Source organism: Vigna umbellata, chromosome 9 (assembly GCF_029865625.1).
Source record: "Vigna umbellata cultivar VRB3 chromosome 9, Vumbellata_1.0, whole genome shotgun sequence".
Taxonomy (NCBI): domain Eukaryota; kingdom Viridiplantae; phylum Streptophyta; class Magnoliopsida; order Fabales; family Fabaceae; genus Vigna; species Vigna umbellata.
Window position 1 is genome coordinate 42,074,779 of NC_142173.1, and position 22,475 is coordinate 42,097,253.

Genomic DNA, 22,475 nt, shown 5'->3' on the forward strand with positions numbered 1-22,475 from the left:
TCGCTTCAGCTCTCCATCATTTGGAACGCACGTCCTACCCATATAACGTAATAGGCCGTCCGTTCCAGTATTGAAATGTTTTGCTTGATCTGTGCCGAGCGCGCCTCTTATCTTCATCAATTCCTCATCTTCAAGCTGCTTCATTCTGATCCGGTCAAACACGTTACTGGATATCCTAAGGTTGCAGCATTTGATGCTGTCCGGTTCTAAATTGAACTGCAACCTTAAGTCTCTAAAGCTTTCCACAAGGCTCAACTCACGTACCATCATGGACGACACATGCACCACCTTTCTGCTCAACGCGTCCGCCACAACGTTCGCTTTACCAGGATGATAAAGCAACTCGAAGTCATAATCCTTCAAGAACTCAAGCCACCTCCTTTGTCTCATGTTTAACTCCTTCTGATCGAAGAGGTACTTGAGGCTCTTTTGATCGCTGAAGACTTGGAAAACGGATCCATACAAGTAGTGTCTCCAAATCTTCAAAGCGAAGACGACCGCTGCCAGCTCCAGGTCGTGCGTCGGATAATTCCTCTCATGTATCTTCAATTGCCGAGAGGCGTACGCCACTGCCTTCTTCTCTTGCATAAGAACGCACCCCAAACCTTGGTGAGATGCGTCACAGTAAACTTCGAAAGGTTTGGCGGTGTCCGGAATTACCAAAACTGGAGCGCTCGTCAACTTCTGCTTCAGCTCTTGAAAACTAGATTCACACCGATCGGTCCAGGCGAACGGGTGATCCTTCCTGGTCAGTTGTGTTAACGGTGCTACTATCTTAGAAAATCCTTCTATGAAACGCCTATAGTAGCCCGCGAGTCCCACAAAACTTCTTACTTATGTGACCGAGCGCGGACTCTCCCATTCCAATACCGCTCGTACTTTAGCTGGGTCAACTGAAATCCCATCAGCGGACACAACATGACCCAAGAACTGTACTTCCTTCATCCAGAATTCACACTTAGATAACTTAGCGTACAACTCTCTTTCTCTCAACACTCCAAGTACCAACCTTAAGTGTTCTTCATGCTCTTCACAGCTCTTGGAGTAGATGAGAATATCGTCAATGAACACCACCACAAACTTGTCCAAGTACGGCCTGAAGATCCGGTTCATATAGTCCATGAAGACTGCTGGAGCGTTCGTCACACCGAACGGCATGACCACATACTCATAGTGTCCATACCGAGATCTAAAGGCCGTCTTCTGAATATCTCCTTCCTTAACCCGAATCTGATGGTAACCCGATCTTAGATCAATCTTTGAGAAGACGCTCGCTCCATGCAATTGATCCAGTAGATCGTCAATCCGAGGCAGTGGGTATTTATTCTTGATGGTCAGCTTATTCAATTGACGGTAATCAATACAAAGTCGAGAGCTGCCATCCTTTTTCTTCTTGTCCATTAATTCTTCAATTTGCTTCTTGAGTTCAACCAATTCAGCGGGTGCCATTCTATATGGTTGAACCGAGATTGGTGCGGCTGTAGTCACCAAATCAATTGTGAACTCCACTTCACGAACGGGAGGCAGTCCTGGCACTTCATCCGGGAAGACGTCCGGGAATTCGTCCACGACCGTTCGTCCTTCAATGTACTTATTGGACGAACGTTCAAAACTCTTAGTCCTATCCTCCCCGTCTTCATGCGTCATGATCAAAAAGCAACTCGCGCCCTCCATAATATCTTCTTTTAACTGGCCGAGTGTCACACCCAATTCCTCTTCGTCTTCTTCAGGAAAAATTAACTCCTTAGCTCCACAATCTATGAGAATGCGATTGGTATTCAGCCAATCCATTCCCAAAATTACCTCTAAGTCTTTGAGAGGCAAACAGATGAGATTCACCTTGTATCTATGCCCTTCTACCTCAATAGGACATCTAACGCACACAGTAGATGTCCTGATTTCACCAGCTGCTGGGGTCGACACCACCAGATCAAACTGCATCTCGCTCTCAGCTATTCCCAACTTATCAACGCACGCCTTCGAGATGAAGGAGTGTGTCGCCCCCGAATCAAACAATACACAACATTGCTTTTCATGAATTAAGCAGGTACTGGTGATGAGCGTACCTGAGCTCGCGGCTTCCGCTCCAGTAATAGCATACACACGCCCAACAGCTTGGGCTCGTCCACCCCTTCCTTGTTGGTTCCTCCCAGCGTTCGGCGGCCTCATCACTGCGCGTCCGCCCATATTACACTCATTCTCCAGATGGCAGTTCCTTCTACATCGAGTGCAATATTTCCCTCCAATCAACTGAGGGCATGACGACCTGAAATGGGGTCCTCCACACTGGAAACATCTAACCGGCCCCTGTTGCCCTGACTGTCCAGCAACCACCAAAGCTTGAGACCCACTATTCTGTGCTGGACGAGCGTACGGTGTCCTGTTCCGGTTCAGATTGGGCCTCGACAGAACTGGTCCTCTTGACGCCTGTAGTTTCTTTTGTTGTTCTGCCTCAGCCATATTTTTCTCTAGCACTTTAGCCCTCTCGACCATTGCAGGGAAAGACCGAATGCAAAGACTGGAGATCAACACCTTTAGATCGCTCCTCAACCCATTCTCAAATTTTCTACATTGCCACTCTTCACTGGCCGCTACTGTATTGAACCTCAGCAGATGTTTGAACTTATTTGTATATTCTGAAACCGACATTCCCCCTTGCACCAGCTGCAAAAATTCCACTTCTTTAGCAAAACGGACGCTATCCGGGAAGTACTCCTCATAGAATTTGCTTCTGAAAACTTCCCAAGTAACAGGTCTGTGAGCGTCCGTCAGTATAGCCTTCGCGCTCGTCCACCAATGGCTTGCTTCTCCAGTAAGCAAATACTCCGTGAAAGCCAAACGATTCTCATCTGGACACCTCTTGGCATTGTAAATCCGTTCCATATCCTGCAGCCACTGATCTGTCTCATCCGGAAGACCCTTCCCACTAAACTTGGCCGGATGGTGTTGAAGAAAACTCTCCAAACTCCACTCGGTATGATGAACAGCATTAGAAGACGACGCTCCTGGCGTGCCTCTGGTGGCAGAGATGAGTTCCATCAATTGTCTCTGAGTTTCCTCAGAGTTAGCGCGAGCAGCCTCCAAACTCTGCATGGCGCTCTGATTCTGCTGCATCAGAACAGCGTTCTGCTCCATTAAAGTGGTGTTTTGTTGATGCAATCGTTCCACCACTGTTTCCAACAATCTAGTGTTATGGGACGTGTCAGACTCGCTCGGTTGCGGAGGAGGAGGGAGTCTAGGCGCCATTAGTTCTCTGGACCAGAGAAAAACGAACGTTAGTTAAGTCTAAGAGTTAAAACAATAACTCATTAAACACGCAATAAGCACACAGCAGAACGCAATGCACTCATAACCTACAGCGTCCTTAGAAGAACAAAACTGCTCTGATACCAATAATGTAACATCCCAAAATTATACAGTCATCAACTATATACTTAGAATAATCACATTAATCAATATGGCAAAACAGTTTTAATATAAAAGGGAGTAGAAATTCATAAATGGCAACAAATTTATGTATTTCTACCATCCAATGAATCAGTACAATCTAAGGAAGTTGGTTTACTGGCAAAAGAGATTTGCAAGTCCATAAAATATCATCAAGGGAAGGGAAGGGACCAAGTGGGACTATTTTTGGTCCGGCGACACTCCGACGGCAGTCCGGCGGCCACCGCAAGGGTCCGGCACAGGGAAGGAAGCGGGTGGGAGGAATCGATACTCAAAACGCAAACTTGGTTGGCTGGGCCGGAGGGAAGACGATGCCGTCTTCGGTTCGTCTGCCAACACTGGCGCTGCGACGACCCGCAAACGGAACTGCGTGGCTGGGTGGAAGACGACGGACACCGGCGGCACTGGATGGAGCGAAAACGGCAACGTCTACGGGCGGCGCGTATCCGGCGAGAGCTGTGGTGGCTGGTTCGAAGGAAAGAAGGAAAGAAGGTGCTCCATCAAATGTTCTCCGTTTTCTCTCTCTCTCTCAAAATATTTGAATCTCAAATTTTCGAAACAACCCTAAAATTTGAATCTGCCCCCAATTCTGTCATTGCCACGTCATTTTAATTTTTGAAACGCACACCCCAATCTGCCCGTGCCCGTGCCCGTCCTCGCCACGTCAGCGTTGAAGCAGGTTTCATCAGACTTTCTCAGAACGCAGCAGCTTTTTCCAACCAAAACGTGGGCAGCTCAAACGCTGACACGTGTGCTGTGTCCAAATGTTGTCAAATTTGGTTGTTCGAGTATCTTTTTCCTATTTTTAATAGTAAATCTTATTTAATTCTTAAACAAGTGACTTTCGTAAAACTATTTATTTTAGAAAAAAATTATTTATGAAATGTCTAAAATTATTACTAGAATAAATGTGAAAGCAAAAAAGTTATTTACCAAAGAATAAAAAAAGTACATAAGTTTTTAGTTTTTATATTTTTAAAATTAGAAATATTCTAAACTTGATATATTTTAATTTAGAAAAAATATAATTTGTTAAGTTAATTTGTTTTTTTACATTAGAGGAAAGTTTGACCAAATGCAGTTGTAGTTGTAAAGTTTAAAATTTGATCAAATAAATTACATTAAAATGAGACAGAAGGTAAATTTGAATTTTATGTGTGGAAGGGAATAAATCCGTATTTAGTCCAAATGCAGAAAAAAATAGAACCTTTGAGTCAAAAACGTTTACCCTAACCCCCAATTTCCCTCTTTCTCTGTTTGCACTGCTTCGTTTTGAGCAGAGAGATGAACCCTTTAACACTGGTGAAGCGCACTCAGAATATCAACGCCAGAGAAGCTGCACTCGGAATTGGCGAACAAGCTTCGTGGCACGCCAAGTACAAAGATTCCGCTTACGTATTCGTCGGTGGCATTCCCTTCGATCTCACCGAGGGTGACCTGCTCGCCGTTTTTGCTCAGTATTTCGCTTCCCTTTTCCATTTCAATTCATCAACTCTTTTTATTTTCTTTTTCTTTTAAATCTGAATGATATTTTTTTTATTACTCAGATATGGGGAGGTTGTTGATCTTAATCTCGTTAGAGACAAGGGCACCGGAAAATCAAAGGGTTTTGCGTTTCTTGCGTATGAGGATCAAAGGAGCACAAATCTTGCTGTGGGTAATTTAAATGGGGCTCAGATTATGGGTAGAATTATTAGGGTGGACCATGTTGACAAGTACAAGAAGAAAGAGGAAGAAGACGAGGAGACAGAGCGGCAGAAGAGGGAGGCACGGGGCGTTTGTCGTGCGTTTCAAAGGGGTGATTGTATTCGTGGAGCTAGCTGCAAGTTTTCTCATGATGAGCAAGTAAGATAACTGTTTTATGACAATGTTTGAGAAATGCTGCAAGTTTTCTGATGATGAACAAGTAAGATAACTGTTGTATGATGATGTTAGAATAATGCTGCAAGTTTTCTCATGATGAGCAAGTAAGATAACTGTTATATGATAATGTCAGAGTAATTTGTTTTTCTTTTTCTTTTTATGCTATGTTTTAGATATGTGGATGATAGCTCTATTAACTCAGTGAAAACTTGGAGTTAAGGTCTATATTTTGTAAATTAAATTTTAGTATTCGTATGCAGTGCCTTTTGACTTATTGGAATTAGATTTTTATTGGTCTATGACACTTTGATATTGTTGGTTACTGTTAAGTTTCACTTGCGTGTTTATTCATTAGGAGCAGGTTGTGTTCAAGGGGTTGAGGATTTTGAATGTCTTGCAACGGATACTTAGGTCTATGGTTAGGAGCTTTACGGTAAAGGGTTTTGGCGTTGATATCAAATGTCTTGTATAGGAAGCATGATAGTTCTCCCGATCTCAAAGTTAAGAAGGATGCATTTGATTTGGCCATTAGTTGTTACTTATCATATTGCCAATCAGATTTGGATTGCTTTGGTTTTGGAAGCATGAAAATTGACACTGTAAAATTCTCTCAACAGAAATATCATATGATAATTGACAAACATTCCTTGGTTCTAGCCTAAAATATGTACAAACCCATGACGAAAAAATATGACAGAAGCATAACAGAACCAGTGTTTATACAATTTAGCAAAATTCAAATGATTTATTTTTAGAAAAAAAAGTGATGCATTCCTAAAAGGCTTCCTGATAGATCTCTTTCTACATCTTTAATTGTTTGTAGAAGTTTCCAATGAAGGCCTCAGCTTTGGCAAATAACTCTTGCTCATTATCTGTTTTAATCTCCTCATCTATTTGTTCATTTCACCGAGAGATGAAAGTAAAGGGTTGAATTTTTATGCTTGATTATTGCTTTATATGTTTGGTTTCATATATAACTTGTACTGATACCATACTAGTGAGCTAAAAAGGAAGTCTGGGACGATAATTGTTGTTATAGAATTGAATGATTAGAAGATAATGTAAACAAATTTCACAAAGATTGCAGTTGGAGAACATGTTTTCGTAGATTCATATTTCACTCAGTAAAGTAAGAATTGAATTCACTCCAACAATCATATTAGTTCATTGCATAACATGGTGCGAGCAACTTTTCAGTATCAAGATAAACTTTCATTTGAGTATCATTCATATTTTCCTTATCATGAAGCAGCAAGGTATTACCACATTTCCTCGTAAAGTCTCTTAAGAACTCAAAGGAAAAAAAAAACCACACCCAAATAACGAATGAAAGCGTGACATGGGTTTTGAATTTCAAAACTTGAAATATAAGCTGAATAAAATTGAAGACAACTCATAATTGAACCAACTAAAAGAATTCAATTCAAATAAAAACTCTAATTTTATATTTATTTTATATATTTTATATATTATTGATACAAATTTTATACTTATTGTAACATCCCAATAAATAGAAATTTCCATTAATCAGAACTAATTACATTTACAGAAAATACAGTGCAGTCTTTAAATATAAACAGTAGCTGCTCAAAAGGGTACAGCACGTACATCAATATTTACAGTGATTTCCGTGTTCAGAAATTCAGCCAAAATACAAAACCAGTTCTGAATAATCTATTCTGCACAACTGTATATAGAACTGTCAAAATACAGTACAGAAAAATCTAATATCTACTACGGAACTAATCCCTACTGCTCCGATTTGACTTCAACTTCCATCAAGTTGGCATCCTCCAAAGTTTCTTCTTCCAGCAATGATTCCAAGGGTGCCTCGCCATCTGCTCACATCCACAACGGATGATCATTGCATTGACAAGACGGACATACAGAAACAGCAGACAACACATGGAACATTGCAAGGGTAAGCTTATATTGTTTAATTAATACAACATACATACAGTTCATGATTCAATTCACACATTCATCAAATAACTTAATCATATAATTTAACATATAAATATATATAAGACAGACCGTCCGGACTGTATGAACCATGTAGTTACAGGCGTCCTTGCACACAAGTGGTGTAATAGCCGGGATATACCTAATCAGCTTCCACTTGAGGTTAATCATTCGCCCCTGCTAAGTGAGGGATACGAATGACCTCCTGCCATTCCCACACATGACTACTCCCTTCTACGTGAAGATGAGCATCACGGAATATCAGGATGGACCAAGCCAGCATTAACTAACCACGGTCATACTTTACCAATTCCATATTCAATCATATATGAGACGTTCCTCCTTGGAACGCTCGTTCAATTCCATAATCGTATAATCATATCACATAGTGTTCAACCATCAAATCCTTTCATAGTTATAATCTTTCCATTCTGTGTTCCACTCTCTTAACATTAACGTCATGCATTCTTTAATCAAATAAAACGAACTTATTACAGAACCTTTGATTTCACGTTTCTGAACAAAAGAAACGAACTCTTATTCATTGATGGACGTTAAGAATTCTTAAAGAATTTAAATGAGATTGAATTTAGAAGTTCAGAATAATACTTAGAAGATGTTGAGTACAAGAACTTTAGGTTGAATCAAGAGAATAAATATCTTACAGAATAACTTAGATAAATAACCAGAATATTTAAAGTACAGAAAACAACTCTTACTGTCAATGAACGAACGTTCAGAAATTGACTTTGGACGAACGTCAATTACGTTCGCTCAGAATTCAATAATAAGGACGAGCGTTCAGTTAGAAACCGAACCCTGCTTTGGACGAACGCTAGGTCAATGACCGAGCACGAATTAAAACGAACGCTGGATATACACCGAGCGCTATTTAAGACGAACGCTTCGGTATAGGACCGAGCGCCAGTTCGGACGAACGTTCAGTATAAGAATGAACGCTCTGTAGAACGAACGTTCGACATAAGGTCGAACGACATTAAGGACGAACGCTCGACTTAAGGCCGAACGTCACTTATTTATAAAGTCTTAAATATTTAAACATTGCTGAGCTAGACGAACGCTCAGACCATCAACTGGGGACGCTCGTTCTCGAGCAGAATTCTTTCCAAATGAAAGAATTCCAATCTAAGTAATTTTACTGAAAGCCGAACGGTTTAAGACCGTACAGGGACGAACGTCCTTCATCAGTGGGAAAGAGTAAATTCCAGATTTTTCAACTTTAGCAGAATTTTTCCAGATTTCAACTTTATGAACTTTACAACTTTCCTTCCAGATTTAATACATTAAGATCATACAGATTTCAACATTTGAATCATTCCAACTATACAATCAACATATTCCATTCATACATAATCAAATCAACATGCATTTGAATCAAATCAACCACAACCTGTATAATACATATATCAGTGTTCATTCATGACAGATTCAATCAATCCAATCATCCTAACTCTATAACATTCATACACCTTTTATACATATCCAGATCAACATTCAGAACAAACCAGAAATCATATCCCGTATCAATAATATTCATAATTACTCAACCATCATACTCTTCATATATACATTTCAGATCAGAAAATCATGTAGTAAAAATTAAACATATAAGCTTCCCTTACCTGGATAGCAGTGTACGCCCTAATGCAAAAGTTGGGTTCGTCTTTTACAGCTTTCTACCCTCAGTTTCACTAACCACTCCCACTTGATCTAAACATCAAAACCAGAAAATCCTCAGGTACAGTCCATGCATGAACCGAGAGTATGGTCTCGCATGAAACCCAAATGGTCAGCTACTAAAGAAGGGAACTTACCAGCTTGGATTCCAGTTCTGTTCGGTCCAAAAGGAAGTCCACAGCTGAACGAACGTTCCTACGGTTCTGAATGTTAAACGGAGAGGAGATGGATGAGTAACAGTAGAGAGAAGTTTAGGGTTTCTAGAGAGAAGTTGGAGAAGATGAAAGGGTAATTTCTGAGGAAGAAGATGAGTGGTGCAGGTGAGGGAATGAGTTTTCGAAATCTGATTTTGTTTAACTCACGTTCGTTTGGACGAACTTCTCCCACGCTGACACCTGCATACCAACTCTGAACTGGAAGCTTCCAACGTGACAAGTGGCGTGTGTGCATGCAGAGTTTAGTGCGTTTTTAATGCACTGAGGGTGTGACGTGGTGCGTTTTCCAGTGCACAGCAGAGATGAAATCAGAGTAGTGGTTGGGTTTAAATGGGATTAACATTGATTGTGGTGCGTGTTAAGTGGTGAGGTGTCAGAGTTAATTTATGCTAATTATTAAGGGTTTCACACTTATCTAAAAGAGTTATCATTGAAAACAGTTATATAAATGAATAGCAAAGTAAAAATTTCTTGATTGCATAAAGTCAATACTACAAAAGGTAAACAAATGGAAAATGTTAATGACAAAATTATTCTAGGTTCAGCAACCACGGGAATAAAATAGGCTTTAAACACCCAAAAGAAACAAAAAAAAATAAAAAAGTGTAATTGGTAGTGAAATTTCTCTACTGCACTTTCCAATGTTGACTGAATGATTAGGACTGCACAATGACCCTTCTCTCTAACATCAAAATATTCAATCGGTGAAGCTCCTAGATTATGTTAACCTCTCCAGATTTGGAAATTCAATCACGAATAGTTGGCATTATATGCGTTCACGAAGCAAGGGGAAAGGTATTTCAGAAGTAAATTATTGGTATAGTAATTGTGCATGGAGAAAGGGAAGAGGTTGAAGCGGTGCAAGAAGCTGGAAACTAGGGTTTAGGGCTTGGAGGAAGGGGAAGAGATGGCACAATTAAGAGTTTGCGATGAAGAAGGAAAATGAGGAAGAACGGGTTGCGACAATTGCAAAAATTATGATTTTTGTTTGTGGGTTCGCAGGTCTGTGGGTTAGGGACTCTGTTTTCCAGTGGGAGGAGGAGAGAGGAGGTTTGGTGGCGGAGGGAGGAAGAAAAGAACTGGCATCGTTGCTGACGGAGGATAAAAAGAAGAGGAGGTGGTGGTGGTTGTGGAGAGAGGGAGACTTTCTAAGTTTACAGTATGACACACTAGTAGCCAACTCAGCCTAATTTTAACGGCGTTGGTTTTGGAGGACTAGAAATTATAGTTTTCTTAAGGACAATGATCAAAGTATAGCAAAGTTTGAAAAAGGGACTAAATCTAAAATCGCATGATAGTTGAGAGACTAAAAACATATTTAACCCTAGATTAATTATGTCAAATTAATTCTAAGAGGAACGTATCATTGAGCTTCTGCTAATGTTTGTTGGTGAAAAGACAAACAAATCCCTTCTATATATGTTGAAATCATTATTTTTAAGTTGAATGAAGAAAGATGTGACAAAGTTTGTGTTGTCTTGTTTGGTATGTTAGAAAGCCAAGGTAAAACACTAGAGGTCGGGAGAGATGTTAGAACAATTGGATATTCCTTAATGAAAGTGAGACAATATTTCAATGAATTTTGTAACTCGTCTACCAAAATCATTGAGAGGTCACGATTCCATCTGGGTGATAGTGAACAAGCTAACAAAGAATGCTCATTTTCTCCAACAATTAGAGAATGATTTTGGAGAAGCTGACAAAGTTGTATATCCGAGAGATAATAAGATTTCATGGAGTGCCTACAAGTATTGTATCAGATCGAGATCCAAAGTTCACATCGAGGTTTTAGCAGACGTTACAAGAAGCTTTGAGTATGAAATTAAGGATGAGTTCAACATATCATCCAGATAGATAGTCTAAAAGGATTATTCAATCTTTGGATGATTTGTTGAGGATGTGTGTGCTTAATCATCTCGGAGATTGAAGTGAGGTCTTGTCATTGGTATAGTTCATGTATAATAATAATTATCATTCAAGTATCAGGATGACGCCTTTTGAAGCTTTGTATGGGAGGTGATGTTAAACACCTTTGTGTTGGTACCAGGATGGGAAAGTGGTAACAGTGGCCCCTGAGTTGTTACAGTAGACTACGAATAAGGTAAAGTTGATTCAGGAACGAATGCGAGAAACTCATAGAAGAAAACAGTCTTATGCATATCATAGGAGGAGATTGTTGGAATTTAAGGTAAGACACCAAAGTTTCTTACAATGTATAAGATTCTCAGAAGGATTGCGCCAATAGCTTATGAAATGAAAGTACCACATCAGTTATCAGATTTACATAATGTGTTTGATGTATCACAATTGAGGAAATATGTTCCAATTCTAGATCATGTGTTAGAAGCTGATGATATCCAAGTCCTTGAGGATTTAACTGTGGATTTAGACCAATGTGAGTATTTGATGTTCGGACTAAAGCTTTGTGGAAAATATATTAGGACGGTGAAGGTTCTTTGGGATGAAAGAATGCAAGAAGAAACTTGAGAATTAAACGAGAGCACGAAGAAGGAGTATTTGTATCCAGGAATTGGAAAGAATGTAAGATCTAGGAAAAATGGAAAATATTTTATTATATTTTGGTTGTGTGAGGATAAGGAAAATGAGGAATATTTTATTGTAGTTTGGTTTTGTGACGATAAGACATTAATAATCCATATATGTGCATGTTTTCTTGCATTTTGTTTTGAATGCCAAAGGGGTTCGAATAAGGATTATATAAATGTTTTTGCGGTATATGTAACAACATGCATGTTGGTTGGGTAGGGTAAAGGTTAGTCCTATGCATGAAGAGCCCCTGCTTGAACCATGGCTACAACATTTGGGGATTTATTTCCCTTGTTCATGCTATTGGGCCTGTTATGGTCCGTGAATTGGGATGAAGTTGTTGAGCTCTACCTAGTTTGAGTGGTTTGGTGTGGGAAGTGGTTTAGAGCATTTAAAGAAGTTTTTTTTTCTCTTTCTTCTTTTTCTTCCTTTTATTATAAGCCCAAAAATAATGAGTTTAGGAAATTTGTTTCACGATAGGTTCATAGGTTAAAGGGGGTCTATGGCCTATTATGAGAGATTATACATTTTAGATTAGTAAGGCATAAGGGAAGGAACCCTAAAAATTGTGAATAGTGAATTAAGAGGAAGAGATTCAACCCAATTTGAGTGGTTTGGTAAGGGAAAAGGTTTAGAGCATTTAATTTTTTTTTCTCTTTCTTCTTTTTCTTCCTTTTATTATAGGTCCAAAAACAACGAGTTTAGGGAAACTTATTTTACGATACATGGGTCAAAGGGGGGTCTATGGACTATTTTGGGAGATTATAAATTTTAGGTTAGTGAGGGATAGAAGAAGGAACCCTAGCAGCCGTGAAAAGTGAATTGAGAGGAAGAGATTCAACATTTGCTAAAGCTAAGGCTTGTGTGTGGAAGTAGAGTAGAACAAAGGTTTGTTTTTCCTGGTTTGTAAGGGAAGTTTACTTTTTTATATATATATATATATATATATATATATATATATATATATATATATATATATATATATATATATATATATATTTTGTACAGTATAAAATATTAACCGAGTGGTTACCAACAACCAACCGGATATCCAGGTAATCTGTTTATATCTTATTCTGTTTATATTTTATTGGGCTCATATCAGTTTAGGAAAATAATAAATACAAAGCCAGGGCCAAAAGCCAGGTATGTTCCACTTACGCATTATTCACTCTACGCTACTCTCAAATACTCAATAGGGATAACCATTCGCTAAATATTCAACTAAGAGCCGAGGCTCTTCAAATCACACGCCTAACTTGGGCGTCGGAGTACCTTTTGCAGGTACATCCTCCCACGTCAAGAGGAAGACCGATCGGTTTGTGCCAACACCGATCGGCCAATAGCAGGAGTTTGAAAGCGAGCGAGCGGCCCAAACACATCAACAGGTTAGTCTCTCGGTCCCAAAATTATCCACCGAAACAATTAGTAAGAACATATAGAAAGTAAATAATTTGTTTTCCTAAATAAAATTATGATTTATTAAAAACATTATTAACTCATTAAATATGATTTTTTAGTACCAATACAAATTAATCATCACTCATTAAACATGCACATTTTGTTTATTTTTGTAATTTTTTTAAAATCTATCTATTATGATAATATAATAGACTGATTTGCCTACTCCCATAAAAAAACCAATAATTAAGTTAATAAATCTAGTCTCATTTTAAATAATTTTTATTGAAGTTAAGCCAATAATATTAAATAGAAAAAAATTATTTCAATAACTTGAAATTTTTATTTATCATCTTGTACTCAATCTTTAAAAAGTTCGACAAATTTTGTTAGCAACTGTACATTATTTCACATTTTTACCATAACGACATTATCGATCGATTTATCTATGTTTATTTATTTTTAATTTTTAAATTAAATAATTAAATTTTCTATTTTTACGTATTTATTTAATAATTTACTTCAAAATATAAGTTATTTTTAATAGTAAATCTTATTTAATTCTTAAACAAGTGACTTTCGTAAAACTATTTATTTTAGAAAAAAATTATTTATGAAATGTCTAAAATTATTACTAGAATAAATGTGAAAGCAAAAAAGTTATTTACCAAAGAATAAAAAAAGTACATAAGTTTTTAGTTTTTATATTTTTAAAATTAGAAATATTCTAAACTTGATATATTTTAATTTAGAAAAAATATAATTTGTTAAGTTAATTTGTTTTTTTACATTAGAGGAAAGTTTGACCAAATGCAGTTGTAGTTGTAAAGTTTAAAATTTGATCAAATAAATTACATTAAAATGAGACAGAAGGTAAATTTGAATTTTATGTGTGGAAGGGAATAAATCCGTATTTAGTCCAAATGCAGAAAAAAATAGAACCTTTGAGTAAAAAACGTTTGGACCGCGATATTCCAACAACAGATTTTTAACACTCTTTTGACAACGCCACGTGTCGCCACCTCATTGGTTCGTTTAAATTTTTTTTTTTTAAAACCTATGACCGTAACCCTTATTTTGAGTGAAAATCCTAAAATACCCCTTTCCCTTTCTCTGTTCCATTGCCTTTCCCTTTCTCTGTTCCATTGCAAACGAAGGTCCGTTCTCTTGAGAGGTCGAAGGTTGCGTTTCGTCTCGCTTCGTTCCATTTGCATCCTGTTGTCTCCGGCCAGTTTGGTCTCCTGTTATCGTGCGTAATGGCAAGTTCCGATGACGATTGTCCGACGACTAAGGTAAGTGGTTTTCCATTCCATGTCGTAGCTTGGTTATTCGGTTTGGGCATCACGTAGCATGGTTATTTGATTTGGGTTAATGTTTGGGGTTCGTATCGTTGTGTTGTGGTGCTTGGGTTATTGGGTTTCGTTGTTTTGATGATTTGATTTTGGTTTATGCAGTTGAGTGTTCGTCACACTTTTTCGACAAAGTATATATGTACTTTGAACGAACGCTTAACAAAGGAGCATCGATCATTGATTGCGACAACTCCATTTGCTTGGTTTTTAGATGTCAATGTCAATGTTAAAGTAGGTAGAAATATACTGAGTGAGTTATTGGGTAAGTGGGACGACTGTAATAGTGGTTTTATAGTTGGGAATAAAGTTTTGAATATAAATGAAAATGATATTTATTTAGGGTTGGGACTGAGTACAGATGGTGCAAACATTAACTTAAAGGAAGAGCTGGGCAATAGTGAATGTGTGAAATACATAGGCAAAGGAACAAAGGAATTGAATTCAATATACAAAATTCTAATGCGAAAACAAAAGAAGAAGATTCCTTGTTCTCATTTTTGTAGCCTTTACCTCCTGGTAGGGATAAGTGAGATTTTATTTCCAAAACGTAGCGGGAAAGTGTTTCCCGTAATGTTTAATGTTGTTGACAACTTAAGTGCTTTGGGTAGTTATTGTTGGGGTAGTCTAGTTTATCGTTTTCTGTTACATAGTTTGTGCAAAGCTTCAAAAGGCTTGAAGAAAGGCAAAGGTATTTCAAACGTTTACGTCAACGGTTGTGTGTACATGCTGCAGGTAATTAATAGTATTTGATGTACTTACTTAAAATGTTATTTGAATTAAGTTTGTTACAAGTTAAGATGATTTATTTGTCTTAGGTATGGTTTTTTGAGCTGTTTGTTCCACCAAAAGGTCCTATTGATAAATTTCCACGAATATTGCATTGGATGAATATAAGTGTTGGAGACAAGTTCGTTAAACGGTGTATGGAGACAGGTTTGGTAAGTTGTTTGTTATCGAAAGTTTTGTTATGTTTTCATATATTGACCAAAGTTGTGTAATCTGTAATGTGTTGTTAAATTTCAGGTTGTTGACGATGTTTATGGTGGTCCTTCAACGAAGGATAAGGAGGAATACAGACCAACACCTAAAAGAAAGGATGCTAAACCAAGAGGAAAGAAGAAACAAAAAAGAGCTCGCAGAGAAACTTTTATGCGTGCCTTAGAGGAACAAGAATTTCTAATTGAAGAACTTAAAAGGAGGGTTGCAACTTTGGAGGCACAATTGGCTGAAGAGAAGGCAAGAAGGCAAAATAAAGATGACGTTGGACAAAGTGTGGCTCGTACAGAACCATCTGTGAACACTGGTTTTGTATCCCCTACTGACATTGACGGAAATGAACAATCTTTGAAGACGTATGTTAGGGTTGGATCACGAAGGCGTTACAAGGGAAGAGCACTTAGGACTCCATACACCGGGACCGTAGTGCTTAGAATAAAAAATGAGTGATTTGTGTATTTAGTTGATTGAAAATGTTATTTGGAAAGTAATGAAAATTGTAATCATTGTAAATAGATTAAGAAAACAATGTTCAATGTATTCGATTTGGTTCAATGAAATAAAATTTGAGTTTTGGTTTGAATTGGTCTCATATTTTATCTATTCAATACCATTGTTATTATGAGTTGTGGGTTTGTCGATTTCAGAATGTCGTAATTTTTTTTGTCTCCTAAGTTGCAGGCTTGTTTGTAACATGTTGGTGTTTGAGTGGTCATTTTGAGTAACATGTGATGTGATGTGAGTCCAAGGAGTGTGGGGTGACCCCTCATGAGTTGGGGGAGCAACCTGTGCAAGGAATGAGTGAGAGTGCTGAAAAAAGGAGCTGGTAATCGTTTACAGGACCCCTGTAAACGATTACCCGAGAGAAATTGCCAATTTGTACAGAAAGTCCAACACAGGTACTCAGTCAGGTGAACACAGGTCACCATTGGAAAAAAAAGTGACTTTTAGGCAGTTCTGCACCTGTCTGAGGCTGGTGAAGGTGTTGCAGTGGTGGGAGAGGGTGGGTGGTGATGTGATGTGAGTCCAAGGAGGGTGGGGAGACCCCTCATGAGTTGGAGGAGCAAGCTGTGCAAGGAATGAGTGAGACTGCTGAAAAAGGGGCTGGTAATCGTTTACAGGACCCCTGTAAACGATTACCCGAGAGAAATTAAGAATTTGTACAGAAAGTCCAACACAGGTACTCAGTCAGGTGAACACAGGTCACCATTGGCAAAAAAAGTGACTTTTAGGCACTTATGCACCTGTCTGAGGCAGGTGCAGGTGTTCCAATGGTGGGAGAGGGTGGCTGGTGATGTGATGTGAGTCCAAGGAGGGTGGGGAGACCCCTCATGAGTTAGTGGAGCAACCTGTGCAAGGAATGAGTGAGAGTGTTCAAAAAGGGCTCTGGTAATCGTTTACAGCACCCCTGTAAACGATTACCCGGGAGAAATTGCCAATTTGTACAGAAAGTCCAACACAGGTACTCAGTCAGATGAACACAGGTCACCATTGGCAAAAAAAGTGACTTTTAGGCACTTCTGCACCTGTCTTAGGCTGGTGCAGGTGTTCCAATGGTGGGAGAGGGTGGCTGGTGATGTGATGTGAGTCCAAGGAGGGTGGGGAGACCCCTCATGAGTTGGTGGAGCAACCTGTGCAAGGAATGAGTGAGAGTGTTCAAAAAGGGCTATGGTAATCGTTTACCGCACCCCTGTAAACGATTATCCGAGAGAAATTGCCAATTTGTACAGAAAGTCCAATACAGGTACTCAGTCAGATGAACACAGGTCACCATTGGCAAACAAAGTGACTTTTAGGCACTTCTGCACCTGTCTGAGGTTGGTGCAGGTGTTCCAATGGTGGGAGAGGGTGGCTGGTGATGTGATGTGAGTCCAAGGAGTGTGGGGTGACCCCTCATGAGTTGGGGGAGCAAGCTGTGCAGATTACCCCTATAAACGATTTATGGTAATCTGCACCTGTCTGAGGCTTGTGCAGGTGTTCAAGTGGTGGGAGAGGGTGGATGGTGATGTGATGTACTTTTTGAACACTCTCACTCTCACTCATTCCAGAGCCCTTTTTGAACACTCTCACTCATTCCTTGCACAGGTTGCTCCACCAACTCATGAGGGGTCTCCCCACCCTCCTTGGACTCACATCACATCACCAGCCACCCTCTCCCACCATTGGAACACCTGCACCAGCCTCAGACAGGTGCAGAAGTGCCTAAAAGTCACTTTTTTTGCCAATGGTGACCTGTGTTCACCTGACTGAGTACCTGTGTTGGACTTTCTGTACAAATTCTTAATTTCTCTCGGGTAATCGTTTACAGGGGTCCTGTAAACGATTACCAGCCCCTTTTTCAGCAGTCTCACTCATTCCTTGCACAGGTTGCTCCACCAACTCATGAGGGGTCACCCCACACTCCTTGGACTCACATCACATCACCAGCCACCCTCTCCCACCATTGGAACACCTGCACCAGCCTCAGACAGGTGCAGAAGTGCCTAAAAGTCACTTTTTTTGCCAATGGTGACCTGTTTTCACCTGACTGAGTACCTGTGTTGGACTTTCTGTACAAATTGGCAATTTCTCTCGAGTAATCGTTTACAGGGGTGCTGTAAACGATTACCAGAGCCTTTTTTCAGCAGTCTCACTCATTCCTTGCACAGCTTGCTCCTCCAACTCATGAGGGGTCTCCCCACCCTCCTTGGACTCACATCACATCACCACCCACCCTCTCCCACCACTGGAACACCTGCACCAGCCTCAGACAGGTGCAGAAGTGCCTAAAAGTCACTTTTTTTGCCAATGGTGACCTGTGTTCATCTGCCTGAGTACCTGTGTTGGACTTTCTGTACAAATTCCCAATTTGTCTCGGGTAATCGTTTACAGGGGTCCTGTAAACGATTACCAGAGCCTTTTTTCAGCAGTCTCACTCATTCCTTGCACAGCTTGCTCCTCCAACTCATGAGGGGTCTCCCCACCCTCCTTGGACTCACATCACATCACCACCCACCCTCTCCCACCACTGCAATACCTGCACCAGCCTCAGACAGGTGCAGAACTGCCTAAAAGTCACTTTTTTTCCCAATGGTGACCTGTGTTTATCTTACTGAGTACTTGTGTTGGACTTTCTGTACAAATGGGGAATTTCTTTCGGGTAATCGTTTACAGGGGTCCTGTAAACGATTACCAGAACTTTTTTTCAGCAGTCTCACTCATTCCTTGCACTACTTCGTCCCCCTACTCATCACGGGTAACTCCACGCTTCTTGCGTTCACATCAATCACCAACACCCATCTCCCCACTCAGAAATTGATCAAATCCTTCGCATTAATTACCATTAATTTTAGTGGAAATGCTCTCGTACTTTTCAAATTTTTATTATAATGCTGTGTTCATTTTTCAATCACTAATTTTGTCATTATAACAAACACAAACGCAAAGTGAAAACAATTCATTTCGAAATCCAACCACTATTCTTATTACAAACACATACTGTACATTGTCAAATAACATTAGGTACATATTTCAACATCTTATACATGTCAAAATTGTCAAATAACATTAGGTACATATTTGAACATCTTATACATGTCAAAATTTGATAATTTCTTAGCAATCCTAGACAATGCCGTATAGATGTAGGGCTTCCATTCTGCTAGTGTTCTCGTTGTCCAGGATCCAGTCACACACATATTTCTTTCTAATCCCAAACAGCTCCTCCTGAAACCAACATTTTCCACATTAGAAACCAGGACATACAAGAATATTATCAAACACACAGTTCCAACTTACAGTTGTATATTCAGGCATGCTTTTCCCGTTGTATTTTTCATCTCCATCCCAGATTTCCATTGCTTTCAACATTATTACTCCACAATCATGTCTGAAATAATATACCCACAACATCAGATTACTTTTGCCCATATACATCACAATATAATCCGCCACTACAGTTCAAGAAACTTACAAGTTTGGTTGGGATGGGATATTTGCTTGTTTAACTGTCAAAGGAGCAATACTACCTTCCGGTATATTCATCAGGATGCAAAAAAAACCATGCCATATTTTCAGCCTACCAGTTAACAAAAACAATAAATACTTAAACAATGCAGCGTTATGTCATAATCACACGGTAATCAACAATGAAAGATGTCGAATCTTACAACGGCTGTGTCTATCCTTTTGCGGTCTCTGATCCCCTTCCCCAATGAATCAATCACAAAAATCTCCATTGACCTCAACTTCACTGAATAACACCACCAATGATCATCGTGGACAAATGGCAGAAACAACTACAAAAAATATAAACAATTTCAGTAACACATTTACAACCAAAAGTCGACAAGATTTGCAAATTCAAGGTTACTCACAAAGTCCGCCGTGGGTAATTCTTCAAGTCCAAAATGATCGGAACGCAAATAAGTGTTATAGTTATGAAGCGTGAATACATGGCGATTCTGTGGACGTTTCCTATAATCTGTAAGAATATGGTGCTGTGGACAATTTCAAAATCATCAATAAAAAATCGATCAAAATACTTTCTTCAATCATAAATATGAGACAATATCAAATTTTATTTACCGAGTATAACGGACTAAAATGAAACCTCTTAACAACACCGCACAACCTTTTCTCAAAGTACATAAAGACCGTACAAGCAAAGAACACCACCTACACAATAAAAAATTTTCACATTACTAAAATAAACTATAACATGAAACACAACCAAATGTGACAATACTAACCATGTTATCAACGTATTTCATTGGGGCCAAAGTGTAAATTGAAGTCGTGCTCAAGCTTTGGCCAATTATCTCGCTTACAACCCTAAACATACAAATATTAGTCAATGACAAACAATACATATTCCCCAACCACAACTACAATTCATACCACATACCTGTGTACGTTCATCTCTCTGATGCTGACTGCTGTATACAATTGGTTTACATCAACACTAGTGCTTGGATCACCAACAAAACTCCACAATGGGGGTATAGCCAATGGAACGACCTCCGGTTCTCCTTCATCAGCATCATCTTCTATTTCAATAAAATTAATGTTACGAACAGTTTCATCATCCCCTCTTACTTCAGCATGTGCACCTAGGGGGTCATCAACTTCATTTCCATCACCTTCTTCTTCTCCCCCAACTTCAGCATTCTCCTCACCTCCAACTCCATGTCCATCACCTTCTTCTTCTCCCCCAACTTGAGCATTCTCCTCACCTCCAACTCCACCCCCAACCTCTTCATCAGTGGCACATGCATCTTCTTCATGAAAGATTGGAGTTTGATAAATTTCAAATAGCTCCCTAGTCAGAACTCCAATCTTGGCATTCAATGCTCTGATATGTTCGTTATTTTTCCTCAATCTCTCCTCCGCACCTGCTTCCCATGCCCCGTCATCAGAGCTTTCGTCTTCATCATCGTCTTGGTCAACCTTGGATCCTTCACTCATTCCTCCGTCATCCATGTTGAAAGCTGCACGGATTTCCGGCCTATGACGATCTTCATTTCGTATATACCACTCCATATTTAACTGCACCAATAGCACACAAAAAATTCAGACAAAATACACAATCCATTTTAACATACAAAATAACGAAAAACAAAACACTTACATCTCCGGTCATAAAAATCTTTTCAATTTTTTCGGTCCTTGATTTAAACGGGAACCATCTCATTATGCGGGGGAAAAACCGGTGCGAAGGATGACCATGCAAAGAAAGTCTCTCAACCGCCCAAGCCTAAAACATCATAAAATTATTTCATCAAACATAATTCACAATGTTCTGCACTACATCAAAATAGTGAACTACATATCATATTACCTGCAACACTGCCACATTGCCACTGAGAGTGACTGACTGGGGGATACCTGCTCCCATAATTTTCTTCTTACATTTATTTAAATTCTCTACAATGTGTTTATGTACACCGGTGCACCAATCATATAGACACAAACGGTCTAAGTCATCTAACACTCCAAAAGGCATGTTACAAACATGCCTTGATTTCCTAGGGAAATAGAAAACAACCAAACAAACTAATATATATAACCTACACACTACATCGACTTCAATGTTTTTATCATCAACAATGACATTAAACATGTCTGTCAAGTCCTTCAAACTGATGGTTTTTGATTTGAACAATTCACCAACCAATCCACCAACTACTTCATCAAAGGGAATCTCTAAACCACCTATTTCTAAACCTAAGCTCATCAACACATCAACAACTCTAAACGGCACCAACTTTTGACGAACTCTAAAACTGTTATCATTTCCAACCCACCTGCTAACCATAACCTTCAATAATTTTAAATTCACCTCCACAGGGTTATTAATATTCACACACCACATAAATGGTGTCATCCTAATCCGATCCACATGACACTGTCGGAGCAAACGATTCATTTCAATAATGATGGATGAATCCATCGAGATAAGAAGTCGCCACTACAAAAAAAAATCATAAAAATTTATTACTAACTACAATCCGTAAGATAATTAAATAATATATAAACAAAAAATTTAATTTTTTTCTTACACTTGCTTTTTTCCCTTCCATTGCAACGGCCCTAAGAAGACAACATTCCACACTCAGTTATATCATTCAACTTAATGAAAACCAAAAACATAGAGTAAAACACAATGTCAGGGCTCGCCCATTTTTACTTACACCAAAATGTAAGGGTTTCAACGCACGTTTTGAAGAAGGAGGACAGAACGAAACCGAGGATGGAAGCTTCGAACACGGCAAGAGAACGAAGGCTTGAACGAACGAGAAGACGGACGACACAGCGAGAGAGAAGACGGACGACAGAGAAGGCTTGAACGAACGAGAAGAACGAAGGCTTGAACGAACGTCTGTGGCACCCTAAACCGCGAAACCCAAATTTTGTCAAAATTTAATTTGGAAAGCCCAAAATACCCCTATGACCGTAACCCCTTCTCTGTTCCATTTTCAAATTACTGAGCCAATGGCAAGCTGCCACGTGCACG

At 39.2% G+C, this 22,475-nt stretch overlaps 4 protein-coding genes across 5 annotated transcripts; 2 read left to right on the forward strand and 2 right to left on the reverse strand.

The window, feature by feature from the left end:
- Nucleotides 1-834: 834 nt before the first annotated feature.
- On the reverse strand, nucleotides 835-3,246 carry LOC148193593 (uncharacterized). The gene is made up of 3 exons (XM_088099465.1): nucleotides 2,067-3,246; nucleotides 1,804-1,952; nucleotides 835-939 (listed from the first exon to the last, which is right to left on the reverse strand). The coding sequence occupies exons 1-3, from the start codon at nucleotides 3,244-3,246 to the stop codon at nucleotides 835-837; spliced, it is 1,434 nt and encodes a 477-aa protein (XP_087955591.1).
- A 1,393-nt stretch (nucleotides 3,247-4,639) lies between these two features.
- Nucleotides 4,640-5,953, forward strand: LOC148193594 (zinc finger CCCH domain-containing protein 25-like). 2 transcript variants are annotated; one of them, XM_088098271.1, is made up of 3 exons: nucleotides 4,640-4,904; nucleotides 4,995-5,292; nucleotides 5,666-5,953. In XM_088098271.1, the coding sequence occupies exons 1-3, from the start codon at nucleotides 4,732-4,734 to the stop codon at nucleotides 5,780-5,782; spliced, it is 588 nt and encodes a 195-aa protein (XP_087954397.1). In that variant the 5' UTR covers nucleotides 4,640-4,731; the 3' UTR covers nucleotides 5,783-5,953. The 2 variants fall into 2 exon arrangements, with proteins under 2 accessions (XP_087954397.1, XP_087954398.1); XM_088098272.1 differs by having other exon boundaries at nucleotides 5,672-5,953.
- Nucleotides 5,954-14,566: 8,613 nt separating this feature from the next.
- On the forward strand, nucleotides 14,567-15,931 carry LOC148193595 (uncharacterized). Its single transcript, XM_088099684.1, has 3 exons — nucleotides 14,567-15,217; nucleotides 15,301-15,423; nucleotides 15,509-15,931. Exons 1-3 carry the CDS (start codon nucleotides 14,582-14,584, stop codon nucleotides 15,929-15,931), a joined length of 1,182 nt encoding a protein of 393 aa, XP_087955810.1. The 5' UTR covers nucleotides 14,567-14,581.
- Nucleotides 15,932-20,163: 4,232 nt separating this feature from the next.
- On the reverse strand, nucleotides 20,164-22,041 carry LOC148193596 (uncharacterized). Its single transcript, XM_088098147.1, has 5 exons — nucleotides 22,021-22,041; nucleotides 21,300-21,929; nucleotides 21,090-21,215; nucleotides 20,367-21,007; nucleotides 20,164-20,293 (listed from the first exon to the last, which is right to left on the reverse strand). Exons 1-5 carry the CDS (start codon nucleotides 22,039-22,041, stop codon nucleotides 20,164-20,166), a joined length of 1,548 nt encoding a protein of 515 aa, XP_087954273.1.
- Nucleotides 22,042-22,475: the final 434 nt, after the last annotated feature.